Source organism: Epinephelus moara, chromosome 24 (genome assembly GCF_006386435.1).
Source record: "Epinephelus moara isolate mb chromosome 24, YSFRI_EMoa_1.0, whole genome shotgun sequence".
In the NCBI taxonomy this organism is placed as follows: Eukaryota; Metazoa; Chordata; class Actinopteri; order Perciformes; family Serranidae; genus Epinephelus; species Epinephelus moara.
This window is the reverse complement of record NC_065529.1, coordinates 33343700-33362538: the sequence shown is the minus strand read 5'-3', so window position 1 is coordinate 33362538 and position 18839 is coordinate 33343700. Positions and strand designations below refer to the sequence as shown.

The 18839-nt window shown below is 39.3% G+C and overlaps 2 protein-coding genes across 2 annotated transcripts; one reads left to right on the top strand and one right to left on the bottom strand.

The window, feature by feature from the left end:
- Nucleotides 1–47: 47 nt before the first annotated feature.
- Nucleotides 48–6411, bottom strand: LOC126385418 (cell division cycle-associated protein 7-like). Its single transcript, XM_050037120.1, has 9 exons — nucleotides 6323–6411; nucleotides 6110–6238; nucleotides 5455–5820; nucleotides 4914–5009; nucleotides 3225–3368; nucleotides 2837–2980; nucleotides 2538–2687; nucleotides 492–628; nucleotides 48–223 (listed from the first exon to the last, which is right to left on the bottom strand). Exons 1-9 carry the CDS (start codon nucleotides 6323–6325, stop codon nucleotides 175–177), a joined length of 1218 nt encoding a protein of 405 aa, XP_049893077.1. The 5' UTR covers nucleotides 6326–6411; the 3' UTR covers nucleotides 48–174.
- Nucleotides 6412–8378: 1967 nt separating this feature from the next.
- On the top strand, nucleotides 8379–18477 carry LOC126386090 (anti-Muellerian hormone type-2 receptor-like). Its single transcript, XM_050038216.1, has 11 exons — nucleotides 8379–8478; nucleotides 8969–9160; nucleotides 9330–9491; nucleotides 11134–11229; nucleotides 12011–12117; nucleotides 12232–12453; nucleotides 14379–14493; nucleotides 14962–15119; nucleotides 15294–15450; nucleotides 16148–16284; nucleotides 16440–18477. The coding sequence occupies exons 1-11, from the start codon at nucleotides 8442–8444 to the stop codon at nucleotides 16554–16556; spliced, it is 1500 nt and encodes a 499-aa protein (XP_049894173.1). The 5' UTR covers nucleotides 8379–8441; the 3' UTR covers nucleotides 16557–18477.
- Nucleotides 18478–18839: the final 362 nt, after the last annotated feature.

The following is an 18839-nucleotide window of genomic DNA, read 5'->3' as shown; positions in this document are numbered from 1 at the left end:
CTTTGTCTCTGTTCTTTGCAAACATATCAATTTAACACACATCAATCACTGATAAAGAAATACTTTATTTGTATAAAATCACAGGTGCTGTGTGTTTAAGTGAGATTAAAACAGATTAAAAACTTGAAGCAGAAAATGAAACAGTATGAACAATTGTGCCACCTAGTGTTGACATCACATCTCCACATCATGGTCATCCTCATTCTTGAGTTTGTTACGGAGGCTGCAGGGAGAGAAATAAAACAGTGTTGATGTTTTGTCAGCTTCAAACCTTACTGTCGTTCATTAAGATGCTTTAGCAGCAGCATAATGAGCCTGACCCTGCAAGGACCCACCATGAGCCTTTGTCAGACCTGGCAGGGCCCCGTGAAAAGACACAAACAAGTATTTTCCATTGTACAAAAAGGGGCTATGTGAATATTTTGCTGTTACAGTAGTTAGCTCATTGACAACACCTGAATTTATCAAATCTCATGGTGTAGTTCCCTCACCTGGTGAGGTAGGAGTGGACGTCGGAGAAGCCGTGGTACTGAGCCAGGGGGAACAGGATGCCAGTCGGGCAGCGGCCTTCACGCTGGCGGCAGAAGCTACAGTTGCAAATGCCACGGCAGGGAGGACACTTCCACTCCTGAGGAGATAACCAATGGTGTTGGAGCCATTTTTGTGTTGACTGGAAAGCGTGGAGTCACAATTTTCCTTATTTATGTAGGGTATATAGAGATCGTCTTTTGTCTAAAGTTTAAAATTTAAGAATAATATTCTAATTATTTTAAGACTGATTAATCAGATGATCAGTTGTGATAGAAGAAAGGGGCGGCACTGAGTCCCAATTATTTTCTTTCGCAAACAGGAAATGTGTACAAATTGGGGCATCACTACAGTCTGGCACCTAACATTTGCCTTGAGAATGTTTTAGTCATTTTATTTAAAGTGAGAATAAATCAGCAAATGAAGGCAACAGAATCAACGACTGCTGTGTAGTCAAGTCAAGATGCAGAGCCCTGTTAAGAAGCCACAGTTTAGAAGAAGTTCAAAGAACAGGCCACAGGCCACTCTAAAATGTACTGTTAAAGGAGAAGTCCAATATTTTGCACTTTGAGCCCCATTTCTTGGTTGTTTATGATGAAATAGAGTGGTTAAGACCAAAATACTACACCACTATTTTGGTCTTAACCACTCTATTTCATTATAAACAACCCAGAAATGGGGCTCAAAGTGCAAAATACCGGACTTCTCCTTTAAGCTCCTTTACTCTGGTCTTTCTCAGATTCCAGTCAAGTGCCACTACTTTGAGATTTACGCCTGCAGGGTTGCTTACTTAAAGCTGAAAATGACAAACAGCACAGAGAAACAAAACCAGCGTACAAGAGTACAACTCTGTCTTCCTATAAGTACTGTGAAGAAAGTTACTCTTTTTGTTTTGCTACTCAAGAGTTGCTGGTACAAATGTTGAGCTACCAAAGGCACAAAAGTTGGCAGTGACCTACACTAACTAAAAAAACAGTCCAAATTAAAAACATAAATGCCAGGGAAAAAAAAGTGAAAGAAGTTGTCAGGCTCACACTGTGCCCCAGTTATCGTAGTGTGAGATCAGTTTAACCCTGTTGTTCATGCAACCAATGAAAAATTGCACAAAATATTCCATTTCATATACTCCAATGATACTTCTGTTTACATGCAGCTGTGCATACTCTAATTAACGTTTCCTAACATACCATTTATCACCTCAAAATATAGAAAAGTTTAAATGGCAGGGGTCATTTGTGCCATTCTGCTTCTTTGCATCAAAATAGGGATGTTTTCCACCAGTAGCAGACTTGCTGGACCATGTGAACACAGCCTCCCTATTTCATAATGCTTAAAAGTAGGTGTGTTTCTACTTCCAACAACAAATGTGGGCTTTTCTATTGGGCATGCATCTCTACCCCTGCCTTGCTAACTCTTAGCGAGTTGGCTTGTGTACAATGCATCCATGACAACAGAGAGCTGACAGCAAACAGGCCAGATGCTGTGTGTTGCAAACTGCACTTAAAACCCCTAATGGAAACACATACTCTGAATACTCTGCATACATGTCCAAAGAATGCTCCTAAAACCTGTGTAACAGCAGCATATCCCACATGCCTTAATTGGAAAATGCTAACTTGGGAGAGAAATTCTGCATATCCAACACGGTGTTCACATGACCTGTATCAAATTCTGATTATCATCATATTTGGAATATTGGTGGAATATTAGTGTGCATGTAAACAAAAGCAGTGTCAATAGGAAAGTGTAACATATCTCAATTTTAACTCCTCGATAATGTTCACATCTGGCTTTCAAATCTAGGCCAAAGGAACTGATGAGACATTTTTAAACAGCACCTGTAATAAACCCTGCCCTTAAATCTCTCTCTATACCTTTGATATATAAAATCTGTCCCAATGCAAGCCTGAACATTAACTGACTGAAATACTGAAGCGTATGTGAGGAAAATGTCTCTTTTGTGCCTCTACAGAGGTGTAGAGTGTGTGCTGGTGTGTCAGCAGTCTGACCGGATCAAGCAGCGCCTTCCTGACATCCTCTCCGTATCTGTTCCTCAGACACGGCCCACAGAACTGACCCTGAATGCCTCGACAGCCCTCACTGCGGCAGCACGTCTTAGTGTCAACAGTTTTCTGACGGCACTGATGACACGTGGAGCCCTGGGGGAAAAAAGACAAAAAACAAAAAAACACACAGAAACCTAAACTAGAGATGGGCGACAGGTGTGCTGACTTTTATAACATTTCATGCATATTCTGCCAATTTTAGACTTAAGTAATACAGAGGAAGCGTGCAGCTGAGAACTCACTGTGACACTGTTGTAGACTTTATCAGTCATGTTGTCTGCGACCAGCTGAATCTCGTCCTCTGTGATTTCCTCCACAGGACGGATCTGATGAGGTTTGCACTGATTAGGCCGTGGGGTGCCGCGGCGCTGTGGGGCTCTGCGTACCTGACACACAAAGACGATGATAACGACTTATTTAGCTTTAAGCTTTACACAGAAATTGACAAGTTAAAGAGTCAGTCAACAAAACACACACAGACCTACAACAAGACCAACACATGGCAGCTTCTAACCATTACACAGTATCACAAATAAAATGATGGATGGATTGGATGAAGGAATTTGGAAGTTAGAACACACTGATACAAATATTAAGACTCCAGATTTTCATTTAAACAACAGAGCTGACCTCCAGCAGCTCCTCCTCCAAGCTGAACTCCAGCTCTTCCTCCTTAGGGACTGATAGATCTTCACTTCCCCCCATAGAGCGGGTCTGTCTGCGAGAAGCTCGCTCTGGGTTCTTCCTGGACTCTCCTCCAGAGCGTGGTGGACGCTGCAGGCAATGGTAGATAAAATCATCTCAGTAGTACATCTATTTAGAAACTTAATTCTACTTCTTCTGAAGAGAAAGAAGAGTGGCTAGCTTGTTAACCCAGCCTTACAATTTCGATTTCACTGTTGCAGACAAATTTCCAATGTCAGAGTAAAATGAGAGTTTTACCTCAGTTAGTATGTGATTGATCTCAACTGTTTGATGTAAGGTGGAAATTAAACTCAGTCCAAGCTGTTGTAAGTCTTTTTTTTATCTTGACATTCCAACAAAATCAAACATGTTTAACAAGCTTTTAGTCTTGGCTCATGCAAAGACTTAAGTTCAATGACATGAATATTGTCAACAACTTATAAGTAGGGCTGTACCCAAATATTCGGATATTTGTTTCTATGGGTAGGTATTCGTTATGAAAATTTGGTATTCGATATTCGTTTTTTTATTTACTTTTTTTTTTTTTTTTTACATATTTTTTTGGTGCTAAATGTAGTCTTTTTGTTGTTGGTAAATGTAGGTTATCAATAAAAATCAAAACTTTTAAATTGCATTATCAAAAATGTGAAAATATAGTATAGCCTACCAACGGAGCTTGTGCGCACGGCACGCTTGAGCGCATCTGTCTGAGGCTGTGGATCAATGCCAAGTTTTACCACCTTATCACTATTCCCTCTAACTTGTAGCTGTTTTTTCGTTATCTTTTGAATTTAATATGAATTATAGAACCGTTTTTGTCAACGTTTGTTTCCCCTGTTTTGTACAATAACTTATTGTTTAAAGTTTCAACAAGTTTCTTTTGGAAAGAAAGCATAGAATAATGTACTGAAGGAGACTGTTGTGCCATCACATTTTTTGTGGTTTGAGAGCAAAGATCCGGTTGCCGCTGTGCAAAACTCCGCAATACAATTAGGTCCAAAAAACCCCCGGAGTCATCCAACGCCGCCTCGTGAGCAGAAACTGGTGGCGTTGTGGAGTGACCAAGAGTCGGTTAATTTGGTGTGTATCTGATCCCCCAACCTGCACTTATTTTAGTGAGAAATATTAATTTTTAAAACAGCCTGCATCTCATTCCCATGCTCTCTTCCCACTAAAATTACGCTAACCAACAAAGGCTGGTAGCGGGTTGAGGCGACAAAATCCAAATATTAAATTTGTACACAGATACAGTTTCTTTATGGATTGATGCTGAATTGACAAAAATGCTGTTGCCATATGCCTTTTATCTTGTGTTTCTAGAATTATGCATTTCTGTGGACACATATTTTTTAAAGGGAGTTTGGCATAATATTTTACAGCAGGAGCAGGATGGGAAATAATCTCAAAAGCAATTTGGTTATAGTCTTGGGAATCATGACCCTGCAAGATCTCCAGTCTTTGCAAAATCTTACATTGTATGAATAAAAGCTCATAGTCTTTAGATGTGAGAGGGTGTCAGACAAACTGTAGGCATTAGCCAAGTATGTTGTTCGACCTTTTGCTCACTCATATTAAATATAAATAACTGCAAAAACTCACACTGTGACAGAGATTTTTTTATCGTCTTCTACTCACAGAGCTCTTCTCTTTCGTCTTCTGTTTGGTCGCTTGTTTTCTCAGAATCCCTGCACCTCCTGGCATCTTCTGCAGGTCTGCCATCAGCTGAGCCAGCTGTATGAGAATGGAGGAGAAAAGGATAAGGGACACAGCAAATAAACATATTCTCGAGCCAGTCTAGCAGGGCAAACTTTTCAGAGCTTGAAACTAAGCATTTTGGCATGACACTAATGTCACAGTTTACTAAACGTTTTTCATATTGTCATGTCAAATCTAAAACCATTGATATTCATGAACCAAGTCAAAGCCATGTGTCCTGCAGCTATGACTTATGTCTATTTCTACTGTTCAAAAAGATCTATGATGGATAATATTAATAGCTCTCTCTTTGCAGTCACATGCAATGAAAGTACCTTAAGTCTGAACTTTAATTCTGTTTTGAACCCTAGGTATTCCTCTGCACAAGTCTGGGAACCACAGCTTTGAATTCAGTTTGTTACATCAGCCTGTCAGTTTCCAAACATTACTACACTATGATGGCTCTGTGTTTCTTGTTTACCATTGCTTTGTTGGCCTTGATGTTCTGTTCTCTCTTGGCGAGGAACGACAGTGATACATTTTCTTCTGAATCAGATCCACGCTCTTTCGAGGGAGCCACTGCTGTCTCTCCATCTTCAAATTTAACATGTCTGTTCTTCTTTGCCTGGCTGGTCTTTCCTGCCCGCTTCACCCCTCTCTTTTCTGTCATCTCTTCTTCCTTCTCTTCCTCCCCTTCCTCCTCATCATCAGTGCACTGCTGAGTAGAGGGAGTGGAGCGGAGGGCCACCCTCAGCCTGAAGGTTTGGGCACCGGAGGATGGTTTAGACATGGCTTTCTGATGCTTGGGGGAAAGGTCAGGCTGGTCTTCATCTTCGAAATCTGAATTCTGTTGGACATATCACAAATAGATGTGATTTTAAATCTGGCAAATGCTTAATGTCTTACACTTTTTCCAGTAAAACTGATCTGTTTTTGTCAAAAGTTTGTGTTGTAGCAGAGCATAAAAAGCACGGCCTGTCAGATGCATTCAAGTATGACAAATCCCTACAAGGCAATATTCTTAATTTGAGAACATTTAATGTTTTCCCAATTTAAGATGTAAATTAACACTTATCTTTCAAATCTAATGCTGTGTCTGGCAATATGGAGGTCTGAATTCAAGCCAAATTACTCACCTTATCACAGAGGTCGCTGATCTCACTGTCAGAAAAGCCATAAAATGTCCGCTCATTATCAGAATCCTCCGCAAACACATCGGCTAAAGCTAGCTTCTCTGTCATGGCGTTCATTCCTAAAAACCCCGCCTGAGAAAAGATACAACAACAAACTTAAAATTAATCTATATGACGTATTTAGTCTGATAAATAAGTACAATTAAGTTACTTTACCATTTTATTCTGAATGCCCGCGACCTATTAGCTTCTGAAGTTTAGCTAGCTAACGGCCCGCCCGCACACAGGTTGTTACAATTAGCCTGAATGACAATTAGGTGTGCGTGTTTTGTAGCTCGGGGCAGCACGGATTAACAGAATCAGCCACATACAATGTCGCTTTTTTAAACTCCGCCCTGAAGGGGTGACCTGATAACAAAAACATGTCGCCTCTCAAGATTCAAAGACAGTGCCAAACACACAGGAAATGGCGTCTCGGCAGAGGTGAGTTTGTTCAGAGGTCAAGATAATATTCAGGTAAATAAATATTATGAGATTTTAAATGAACGTCAAAATTCGGAAAAAAAGTAAAAACTGACAAGACAAAATATGTAGTTGTAACAATAATAGTTTGCAGTTATGCTAACAAGCTCACAATGACAGTGCTGAAAATGTTTAGCAAGAATAATGTTTAACGTTACCCAATGGGTTTACCATGCTCAAAGTTTAGCATGTTAGCATACTAACAAAACACATAACAGCAACTTTTAAGTTGATTTTTTATTACTGCATTTATAATTAACTGGAAATGATCATTTGGCCTAAAACTTAAATAGGATTTCATATGTTTTGTAAGACATAAGGGCAGAAATTCTGAGGAAAAAGTAGTTTTCAAGAATGCTCTCATAAACATCCTGTCTGTAGTGTCATGGATTGATTACTGAACGGGTCTACCAGGCACAGGCCTAGGGGCCCAAAGTGTCAGGGGCCCCCACTGGCCTTTACATCAAAATGTCACCAAACGTAAGACATACTGCCTGAAAAGAGACTCTAATTGACCACAAAGAAATGCAAAGGACCTGAAAAGACATGCAAAATAATGGCAAAAACGGGCAAAACAATTACAAAGAGACACAAAATGACCACAAGGAGACACAAAATTACTTCAACAGGCCACAAACAACTACAAAGATGCACAAAATGGTGGCCTAAAAAGACGAAATGCCCCTCAAGTCACACAAAACTACCAAAAGGAGACACAAAATGACCACAATAAGAGACAACCCCTCAAAAGGATGTGTAATAACTACAAAGAGATGCAAAACCATCTAAAGGCTGTATCTTGCTCCTGTGAAGGAGATGTTGTGTGGTCCTTTGCATATCTGTGCTCAGGGGCCCATTGTCTCATAATGTGTGTGGACTGCAGTCTCTATGTATTTTGAAAATGTAGTTTCTACATATTTTTTCCTACACATTTATTCACTGGGATCTCCAACCTTTATTTCCAAGTTACTCTGGATAATGGGAATGTCATCTGTTTTGCAGGTGTTTGATCGTAAAACAAAGTGTTGTGGGCTACATATTAAAATTTAGACCTGATGATGAACATTTTGCCAAGGTAATTACAAAAAATTAATTCATTGTAAATTTTTATTTAAAAAGTCAGAACTTTTGTTAAGGAGGAGGCCCAGGGGCAGACCCAGAACACCCTGGAGGGACTACATATCTCATCTGGCCAGGGAACGCCTTGGGGTCCCCCAGGAGAAGCTGGAGAGGGATGAAAATGGATGGATGAACTTTTATTAAGTATTTTATGGTTTTGATTTAGTAAATCCTGGCACATAATCTCATAATTTTAACTTACTATGAGTATGTTTTTATTGTCTGTCTAATATTTAAACCATTCTCTGCTTCTCCTGGTATTACTGGGCTTCCATATGTTTGTGAGGGGCTATAATAATATGAGCTATATGTGCTAATATATGCTTTGTAAACCAAAAAGAAGGATTTTGAATTGTATTCTAAAAAAGGGAACCAGTGCAGGTTAAAGTGCCTCGTTCTGTGGCCCCAGTGAATTTGTCTGAAACCTTTTTGCTTTAAGTTTACCTGTGGCTCAAAAGGACTAGATCAGCAGCTGCAGTGAAGGCATCCCTCTAGTTGAGTACAGATGATATTCCTTAACAGTGGTAGATGATAATATTGATTGAATAATATTGAATGGCGGTTTATGCGCACAGTATATGTTGTACATGCAGGTGTGTGGCAGTGGGAGTGATGCTGGGAAACGTGGGAAACTCCTCTCACATTCCCAGGACTGATAAACACTCCCTGCTTGGCCGGTCCGGGCTTAGTGACCATGATCCTGCAACTGTGGTGGCTGATTTTGGCTGTGGGTGAGTGAACTCGCGATCGGAAATTCTTCCTTTTAAAACTCTTAAGCTGCATGTGTGTGTGTCTTTCTCTCTGTCTTTTGGGTTGTTTGAGAGTAACCCAGAATAAAATGTTAAGTCATGTTCTTTGAATGTAAATAAGGTACCAGAGTGACTAAAAAAAGCATTAAAATAGAGCTTTTTTACATATAGAAAAAAAATCTCTAGGGAGGATCTCCCGGAGACCCCCCGACCACATTTTAATCCTGCAGGAGTGGATGTAGATATGAATATGTCGACCTCCTTTGAGTCTTGTTTTTGCCTAATGCTGCAATAAATGCCACCAGCGTATGCCCTGCAACTACTGCGCTGATAAAATGTTCCTGGAAAGAGTGTTTCTTTAGTAGAGCATATCACTTGGGTCAACAAGCATCAGGAAAATACTTGAGGGAGGTCATATTTGTCCAGATAAACCACATCTACAGCAGCTGTTTGTCTCTCTCCTTCCTTTCAGAATGCATCTTTACATGCATCTCAGGCCAGTCGTTTCCTCAGAAGAGACGGTGTGCATTTCAAGTGACTCCTCAGAACAACAAATACATAACTGCTGGCAATGTGAATGGGTCTGTGCAGCTCTGTGAGGACTCCAAATGCTGCGTGGGCTATTTTCTGATCATCGATGGTCACCCAGAGGTTGACCTTCTCGGTAAGAAACTGTGGTAAAAACTTAAGATGTTTGGACTGGTCTGGATTCTTTTCTTGTACCATTATAAGAGTCCTACACATTTTTGCACTTCAAATTTTATCAAATGATTTAGAATCTATTCTGGTTTAATTGATTTTCTTTAATTGTGTTACTGATTTTTCTCTTGCAGCTTGTGACATGGCTGAAAAGTCATGCCCAGATGCAACCTGCAAGGCAAAAACACACAACAGTCGACTCATCAAATGTGTGTGCAACACAGACCTCTGCAACACCAACATCACATGGACCACAGAGTCAGAAGAGCCTCGACCCACCTACTCTTATTCTGTAGGTATGATAACATTAAGACTGCTACCACTCACTGATCAACTTGCAAACAACTTGGTGATGAAATCAGATCCTGACGAGAGTGGGGTATTTGTCTTTTCATCACAGAAAATCTTTATTTATTTGACAGGGGCAATGCAATGCAGCTGTGGCAGAGTTAGCTATAAGCTGATTTACATCTGTAGTCCCTGGGCAGGAAACAGAGAATAACATCTCTGTTAACAGCCAAGTTGCCAGAATAAAGTGTTGGCATCGTGCACTTCTGCAAACCAGAGATATGTTACATTTCATTGTACATATCATAGCAACATTTCTAATGTGACATAGTTCAGATTACTTGTACCTGAGCTGAGTTTTTCATCAAGAGGAGGGGGGGATGTTGGATGGTGTGAGACCAAGCAGTGTATTTTTTTAATGAAAGTTCGGGACATTTCCAGCAGTGTTTGTAGTGACAAAAGTGGATATTTTTTAAGCAAGAGTTTGGAACAAATGTCAAGTACCACACATGAATTTATCCTGAATTTAAAATAAGCAAAGCAGCAGCACTGCCTTGTATAAGCTGGTAGTGACTGAGCACCAAAGATTTGTTGCTCTAATGCAGACGGCTGATCTGCTGAACTTAGTAGATCTGTGCTGTATTGCACAGTCTATTGGTTGACGTTGTCCTCCCATTATCTGACCGTAGCAATAGAAACTCTTTTAATGCGGTACGAAACAGATGACTGATCATTTTGTACAATAAACCAGCATCAGCACAACACAGGTCAAAGGTCAGGAGATTATATTGCAGAATGACGTTACAGGGATGGGAACTTTAAGACCTTTTGTTTAGTGGCAAAGTGCCATTAAGTGTTTGTTTTTTTCCGAGCTTGAGACCAGCTTGTGATAAAGACGATTACACCCCTGCACCCCCCCCCCAACCACCAGCGTTTCCTCCAGATAAACCGCCTTCTACTCCCCTTTAATTTGAAGTTTGACAGTTTGAAGAAATGCTAAGGGATCTTCCGATAAAATTATATCATGATCTGATTAGAATTAGGTGGTTGAACGTCAAACGTCACTGTAACATGTTTTTGGCCACAACTCAAAAATTCATATGCTAATTATGACAAAGTTTCACACAAACATCAGATAGAGTAAAATGATGAGGTGATGAGAGTTTATATCCAAAAGGTCAAAGGTCAACTTCACTGTGACATCACTATGTTCTGCAAAAACACTTATCTGACGATTATTTAACATTATATCACAGGAACAGAAGGGGAGACACTTCAGATAATCAATTGGTGACACAAATCTTGAAACTGTGCTGATTGTATTGATCCTCTGTGCTGCCGGGTGAAGATGTATACGAATCATCATATCAATCAATCATATTATGCCTAAAAAAAACACACTTAATAACTTTCTTTAAGTTCCATTAAAGTCCTCACTACATATATGAGTCTGGACAGACATGGATGTAAACTGCAACCTGACTGGTTAGCGAAGGCAAACAGTCATGAGGCGCTAATTCTAGTTTTTAACATACTGTTTTCACTTTATAAGGAAACATGTCAAGTAAGAAGTACATTTGATTGACTTAAGCGGTGTGTTTTTTATCATTCACAGATAATATTAACATACACTCTTTGTTTTCTTCTTAGGTAACAACATGAAAGCTGTTGTAATAATTCTGACTGGAGTTTTGCTGTGCTTCATGATCGTTGCTGCCAAACAAAGGAGCCTATTTAAAAAGAAAAGTAAGATCCTTTTTTTCAATATCAAGTTAGAAATTACAAAATATATTTATTAATTTCACTTGGGCGTGACCTCTAGTGCACCTGGTAGAGAGTGCACCCCATATAGGCTGAGTCCTTTGCAGCAGGCCGGGGTTTGAATCCAATCTGTGGCCCTTTGCTGCATGTCATTCCCCTCTCTTTCCCACCTTTCCTGTCTCTACAATAGATGCCTTTGCAGTGAGTCAGCTGTTGATGTTTGCAGGTGTTGCCTGAGGGCACACACAAGAGGAGTTTATTGTCTTGATTCCTCAGATATAGATAACAAACTTCATCCAAAAAAAAATCCCCACTCCCACATGACTGACTCATCATGGGAAAATGGAGTTAGGGGATTACAGCTGCTGAATGATCATCTTTAGTGGCTCAATAATGGATTCAGATCAGACAGGCTGTTTAGTTGTTGCCCTTAAACGGGTAAAAAGATTTTGTCGTCTCTGTGTCAGATACCTTCTATGTTTCTCAAAGGATGAGAGAAAAACATTGTTCAGTCATGTTTCCACATTTTCTAACCTCAGATTCTCATGATGTCTTTGTTTGACCTTGTAACTGTTTCATTCTCATCTGACCTTGGTGTTTATCTCCGCTGTAACACTCCCTTTTACCTCTGTCCTTTGTTGCTCTCACTCAGATTTCTGTGGCTTTTCACTCGAGCTAGCAGAGAAAATTAACAGTGACTTTATTGTCAGCTTACCTTCAATGTGTGAGTGTTCATTACAAGACCTGTCTACTCTCATTATTTTAGAGAAGAATCCACCTCTCCTCGACGATTACAGTGTCTCACGGCTGTGCTCCTGCCAAACAACAACAACAACCTCTGAGATTGACGTTGCTGACCTTGAATTGCAGCAGGTAAGCTCAGCTATCACATGGATTCATACTGTATGGTGAGCTGTTTGCAAAATATAGGTAAGTAATATAGTAATGTCATTTTACCTGCATGTGACCTGTATCTGCATTTTCCAGATTGTAGGCCATGGGCATTTTGCAACTGTTTGGCAGGGGAAATACCAGGGATCCATGGTGGCAGTGAAAGTTTTCCCTGGAGGCTGGAAACATAAATTTACTGCAGAGAAGGCGGTCTATGAGCTCTCACTGATGAAGCATGCTGGGATTGTCCACTTCCTGGGTACTGGCAGGAAACAGGATGGAGGGAGTTGGCTCATCGTCCTGCAATTTGCTGAATATGTGAGTGGCAACCAGTCATTATAGAAGTATTTAACTCTCATAAGCAAATTAATTCTTAAAAAAATGTGACATCTGACCACAACTGAATGCTGTAAGTGGCTATAATCAACATTTTTATACTAACAATCAAATGAGAATGTGAAAACACTGGGCCTCGTTCATAAAGAGTGTGTACGCAGAAATCTGTGCTTGAAGTGTGCCTATGAATGTTTTATGCTCAAAACTGGAATTCATCAGTGTTTTTCTACCTGAATTTGTTCTCACTTTGTGATCAAGTTAAGAAGCGCCTCAGACCATGCGTACACACAACTGATAAAGACCTGGCAATTTTAGAAAATGTAAACACACAACTTAAATACATAGGATTTCGAAACCACATTCATTAAAAAGTCTTTAATAGATAAAAATATTTAAAACGGTTCATTTAAGAAAGCATGCACTCATTTGACGCCCTTTCATCCTCATCAATTATTGTCATAATTAAAATGTTTGACTATAAAAAAGTGTCACGGTCGTAGCTTACAGTGGAGTATATGAGTGTGTCCATGCTGAAATGCAGCAGTTTTGGTTTCAGTTGTTTTTATTGAATCTGCCTGTAATGACGGCTACTACCACCAATTTTTAGTGTCATGAAGTTATCATTAATATTATTATTACTATTGTTGTTCTTCTTGTTGATATAAACAGGCATCCATGGTATGTGAAATATTCTGATTTACCTTGAAGCAGGTGCTAGGATGGCATTCTTCTTATTCAACACTTTGTCTGCCATTTTTAGTCACTTTATTCATCTTTATGTAGCAATTGTATTTTATTTTATCTTTTTTTCTCTCTTATCTTTATTCTATTTAATGTCTTTTTGTTTTTGTCTCATGCTGCTGTGACATTTGAATTTCCCCTCTGGGAGATCAATAAAGTATATCTTAATCTTATCTAGCCTTACTGGAAGATGCTGCACTGTGTGCCTTCAGGAGAGCGCGCATCAGAGACCGACATAACATATTTGAAGAGAACAAGAAATGGCTTATCAGCTGTTTCTGGCTGCCAAGACATTTAAAGACACTTAAAGGCGGCCTGACACTGGTGTGTCTGGGCCTTAGTTTGCGCATAGAATCAGCTTAACTGCTTTCTCCATAATATGCTTTTGGGCAAAGGTATTTCTTTATATTGAGAAATGGGAGCATGGCAGTACGCTGATTGCTGATAGCGGGAACGCACCTTTCAATTTTGAATCATCCAGATATAGTACTATACACACAGAGCCAACAAATCATGAATCTGACGGTAGTTGTGCATGCACATTTACCTTATGCAAGTAGTAAGAGCATTTCTATGCACATATTAGTGAATGAGGCCCAGTGTAAAGACTGTGAATGTGGTCACTCATAGTCATGAACTACAGAGGCTTATCACATGAATCTGCAGCTTTACAGTAAGTTTCAGCTTATTGTTAAGCTGTTCGGCCTGCACAAGCAGGCAGCTGGTTTCAGAGAAAAAGCTCTAAAATCTCACTGTATACTACCTGCTCCGCACCAATCAGCAGACAGACACAGCTGGAGACTAGCTGGTGAACATAGTGGAACATTTAGCAGCTAAAGAGCCCCATGTTTCCCTCAGGATTTGGTAGAGACCTAAAAGTGAGTGAATAGTGGACTTAAATTCATCAGGTGTACACAAACACGACTTCAAATGAATAATAAAGTTGCTCTGTATCTGCTGGATTTGGAAACAGGCAACTGTTTCCTAACAATTTCACCATACCAACCTAAAAGGTGGATACATGATTTCTAGAAATCTAGCTCAACTTCTATCGTCTCTCACACTCCTGTCCTTACTGTACATGTGAAGCCGATGTGGCCAGACGCTTTAAACTCTTTAGTGTTCACGTTCTTGGACAGAAATAACTGGCGTCCCTTTGATTTCAGGGTTCTCTCCACTCCTATCTGTCTAAACACACCACCAACTGGATGATGTCACTGAAGTTGTGCCGGTCTTTGTCGCAGGGACTTTCCTATCTCCACTCTGACCTTCACAGACATGGTATTGGTCCAAATGTTTTTGTGAACAAATGTGTGCCTGCATGTTTGTGTTGTTGTAGACCAATACAGAAAGTCATCCCTGTATTGTCATGTGAGTCTGTGTGCACATTGTAGCTAAAATATCAAACATGATTAATAATTAGAACAGTTTTTATCAAACAGAATTAAATACATCCAGGGGAGAATTTTTCAGGTGAATGCTGATTTTCAAAATCTGGCTGCACACAAACAGCTCACGTATTACGGGATTTTTTGATTATAAACATGAAGCAGACTTCACAGTTAAACAATATTGCTGAGAGGGTGAGATTTGAATTATTTTGGCTGAGTGTGTCATCTCACCTGTAGTGCCTGCCAGTCTTGCCAGCCTTTGGGAGGCTGATATGCTTGACGAATGAGGTTTGAGTATTTCTTCAACTAAATAAATGAAAATCTGCTAATTATTATACATGCGTGTAATTTCCTGCAGATGTGCATAAACCTCCTGTGGCCCACAGAGACTTAAGCAGCTCCAACGTGCTCGTGAGAGCAGATGGTACCTGTGTGCTGTGTGATTTCGGATGCTCAACCATCCTGTGTTCTTGTTCGGGACGTCGCTGCTGGCAGAGCCATGCAACAAACATGAAGGTAAGACCCAGGTGGAGCCACAAATTATGGTTAATTCATGGTACAGTGAAATTATAAAAAGGTGAGTAGTCATCTTTGTAAAATATGACTGCTTTTGTGTTCATTAAAATTTCTCCCAGAAGAAATAAAAACATACAACGTCTAATATATGGACACACCACTATCTATCTGCAGGGTCATGCTCAGTTGGGCACGCTGCGCTACATGTCCCCTGAGATCCTGGAGGGCTCTGTAAACCTGAGCAGCAGCTGGTGTCTCATGCAGGCGGACATCTACGCTTTGGGACTGCTGCTGTGGGAGATCTGGATGCGCTGCTCTGATTTATTTGAAGGTAAACTTCACTGATCAGACAGTCATGGAAAACCATCGGTAATTGAAAAGGGTGTCTAATTCTCCACCTACTGTAATCCACAGAAACTCTGTACCTCAGTGGTTCCCAATTGATCCAGCCACGGTTTCACCTCTCATCCAAGAGGCTTCTTCAGTTCTAACAGACTGGTGCGGAGTCGCAGGCTTAAAACCCTGTGTGGGTGTGAACCCTTACAGAGTCTGTTAGAACTGAAGAAGCTTCTTGGATGAGAGCTGAAACGTCTTCAAGAAACTCAAGCAAGTCTAGTTGCCTACGATATATCACTTAAGATTACCATGACCAGGATGACTGAGAGAATTCTTAGCAGGACTAGGTGTTACAATCCCTAATGATTCAGTTCGATGCTTTACCTGAGTGAGTTGAGAGAGAGATGTCCTCTGGGTTGGGTTGAGCTTGATGATGAATCTTCACCGACATTTTCTCAGGACGTTTCTCAAAGACAAATTTAAGAAAACAACTTAGGAAGATACTGGTGGATGAGAGTGTGATAGATTTTTCAGCCAAAGAACAGCACTCATCATCATAATTAATCAAAGCTAATAAATATTGCATCAATCAATGCTGTCAGATTTTCACAATTTGAATACACTTTACCTATATACAGTATCCTGCGGTAATAAATGGATGTTAAAAGTCATGTGTATGTCTCCATCTGCAGGCGGCATCGCTCCACAGTATCTGCTGCCTTACGAGTCTGAGCTGGGAGCCGATGTGACACTGGACAGCCTCATCCGATACGTGTTTCACATGGACAAGAGACCCTCCATACCTAAACACTGGGAACTGCTACCACAGGTATTCTTACACAGGTGCCTCTAACTTGAACATACTTTTTTTTGTTACTACTCGCTAGGCAGCAATGATGATAAATCTACTGGATAGCTCATGCAAATATTGATGATAGTGAGCTGGGTTTGTTAATGTACTGACAACATTTGCATAACCTTCAGGGCTCTGTGCTGCAGGAGCTCCTGACAGACTGTTGGGACGGTGACCCGGACGCCCGACTGACTGCTCACTGTGTTGTGGACAGATTAGTCTCTCTTCAGTCTTTTTACTCTCCGTGACTTTTTAAGTTGACCTGTTGTAATCTACATATCAAGCATTTGAACTGTACTCTTTGTGTCTCCGCTTTTTAGTGTTTCAAAAATAGTGATTTATCGATACATCGATTCTGAATCTTTGAAATAGTTTTAATACTCATTTTCCACAGTATCCATACACATATACCACCTGCACTTTCTCGCTTTCTCTTGTTAATGATTATTACAGTAATTCTGCTGCTCTCTGCTACTAACCAAGAAGAGAAAAGCCATTGCCATGTCATAACCTTGATATATTTATCTTTAACCCTTTGAAACGCCTTCTGCAAGTATTTAAACCTTTGAACCTTGAGCAAATTGGTGTGGTTTCTTTCAAAAACATAAGAAAAAAGGCAATAATTAACCTAATGAGAAATGTCCCAGAAATTGCACAATTGTAACAGATTTAGAAAATTATTTATGGAAGAAAAAATAGGGGAAAAAAATGAAATCATTCATAAGAAGGCAAACAATGCAGAGAGGGAAAAGAAGAAAACAGCAAAGATAATAGCTAGGGGAAAACTATATTTATTATTGTGATTATTACACTTTCAAATTATGTAACAGACTTTTATAATGTCCTTGTTTGTTTTTAATGTTCTTTCTTTTTCTTTTACTAATTTTCTTGTTTTTAATTTTCTCTTTTTACAAATTTCCTGTTAATTTTTTGGGTCATATCTTCTTTTGTTGCTCATTGCCTTCTTCCCTTGTTTTTAAAAGAAACTGTGGTTTCGAATATGGTATTGAATATACCGGTAGATGTTTTTCAAGGTATTGTGTCAAAGTTTGAAATCCCAGGATCGTGACAACACTACCTACTGTTTAGCTTTTCAGTACATATATATATTTATCAGATTGAACTGTGCAGCTGCCCCTTGTTTAAGTATGATTTCTTTTTCTTTTTGACTTGGACATGTTTCCATTACACTCTCTCTTTCTACTAAAAACTACAACTGGATTAATGATTTATAATCCAGCTACATAATATAAGATTAAAAAGTGTGTCTATAATGGCATAATTTGATTTGATTTCACGTTATTGTCAGAAAAAAAAAAGAAATTTGTCTTTCATCCCAGGACGTCAACTGTTTGACTTGAATACACATAATTGTTTTTGCAAGAAAAGAAAATGTTCCTCCTTCACTCTTAGCAGTTGGTTAGTTTGTATTGTTTGCATAATTTTCTTTCTGATTTTGGTTTTGTATTTAAATAATATGCTAATTATTAAAAAGACAAAGATACTTCTAGTCATTTACAGTATTATTTTTCACAGCAGACACTCTGACTTGTCATAGCAAAAAAAACAGCTGGAGCCATTACTGTTAATGATGGCTCTGTTACATTTAATACACCAGTGAGCGAGCGTGCACAACAGGCCCTTTTTAATTGAAAACATTTTTTTAAATGTCACAGTAGAAAAAGCGCAATAAAATTAATGATGGCTGAATTTCATTTAACTGCTGACCTCCTGGCACTGTGCATGTTGACTCACTGTGATGCTGTCATGGCTTACAAGTGAGCACAACAATGATTAACGTGATGAGTAATAGCTGTGCTCCTCCTATTAAAACGGGCTTTTACCTTGAACCCTGGAGTGAACATACCTAAACTGAACACAGCTATCATTATTTGTATTAACTGCACTGCCAATGTTTCCTTTTCAAGCCAAATTTTATATTTCCATATTTTCCATAATAATTGAGAATTGAATCTTTCCTTTATACCTCCATTTCTCAAACTGTACTGTGGCTTCAACACTTAAAGACACTGCACCTGTGGATTGTACCGTTGTTTTAAATTCATATCTAAAGGTTTCATCATTTTAATTCTTGATGGTTGTGCAGACCAGCGTTGTGCTGAGCTGTTTGATGTTGTTTATAAAAAGAAGAAAAATCAATAAATATACTTGACAAAAAACACATTTTTCTTGACTAACATCAGTGCATATGAGAGATAGGGGAATTACAGTGATGAACATACGGGGCAGAAATACAATTGATTGACTTTATTTCCAAAAACACAAAATATGGTGAGTGCACACACACAAATAAATAAAATAGCGTAAAAAATTGGCAGTTTTGGATATTGGCACAAAATAAAGACATCAGAAAATTGCTAATTTAGACAGAGACATATGAGGTGTTTCTCAAAGTCAAGGATCCTTCCTACCAAGGAATGAGGTGGTTATAGGATACTGTGATCATTTTGGCACTCTCTAATGTTGTTGTACAATTTGAGCAAATGTAGCAGTATTTTCAAAGTCGTGTG

What these genes read in the sequence shown, in the direction of transcription:
- LOC126386090 (XM_050038216.1), top strand. Translation starts at nt 8,442, where the DNA reads ATGATCCTGCAACTGTGGTGGCTGATTTTGGCTGTGG. An exon ending in TCCTGCAATTTGCTGAATAT is followed by an intron (nt 12,454 to 14,378) that starts GTGAGTGGCAAC and finishes CTTTGATTTCAG; the next exon opens with GGTTCTCTCCACTCCTATCT. An exon ending in CTGCTCTGATTTATTTGAAG is followed by an intron (nt 15,451 to 16,147) that starts GTAAACTTCACT and finishes CTCCATCTGCAG; the next exon opens with GCGGCATCGCTCCACAGTAT.
- LOC126385418 (XM_050037120.1), bottom strand. An exon ending in AAGTCTACAACAGTGTCACA is followed by an intron (nt 2,688 to 2,836) that starts GTGAGTTCTCAG and finishes TTTTTCCCCCAG; the next exon opens with GGCTCCACGTGTCATCAGTG. An exon ending in GGAAGGCGCTGCTTGATCCG is followed by an intron (nt 629 to 2,537) that starts GTCAGACTGCTG and finishes TTATCTCCTCAG; the next exon opens with GAGTGGAAGTGTCCTCCCTG.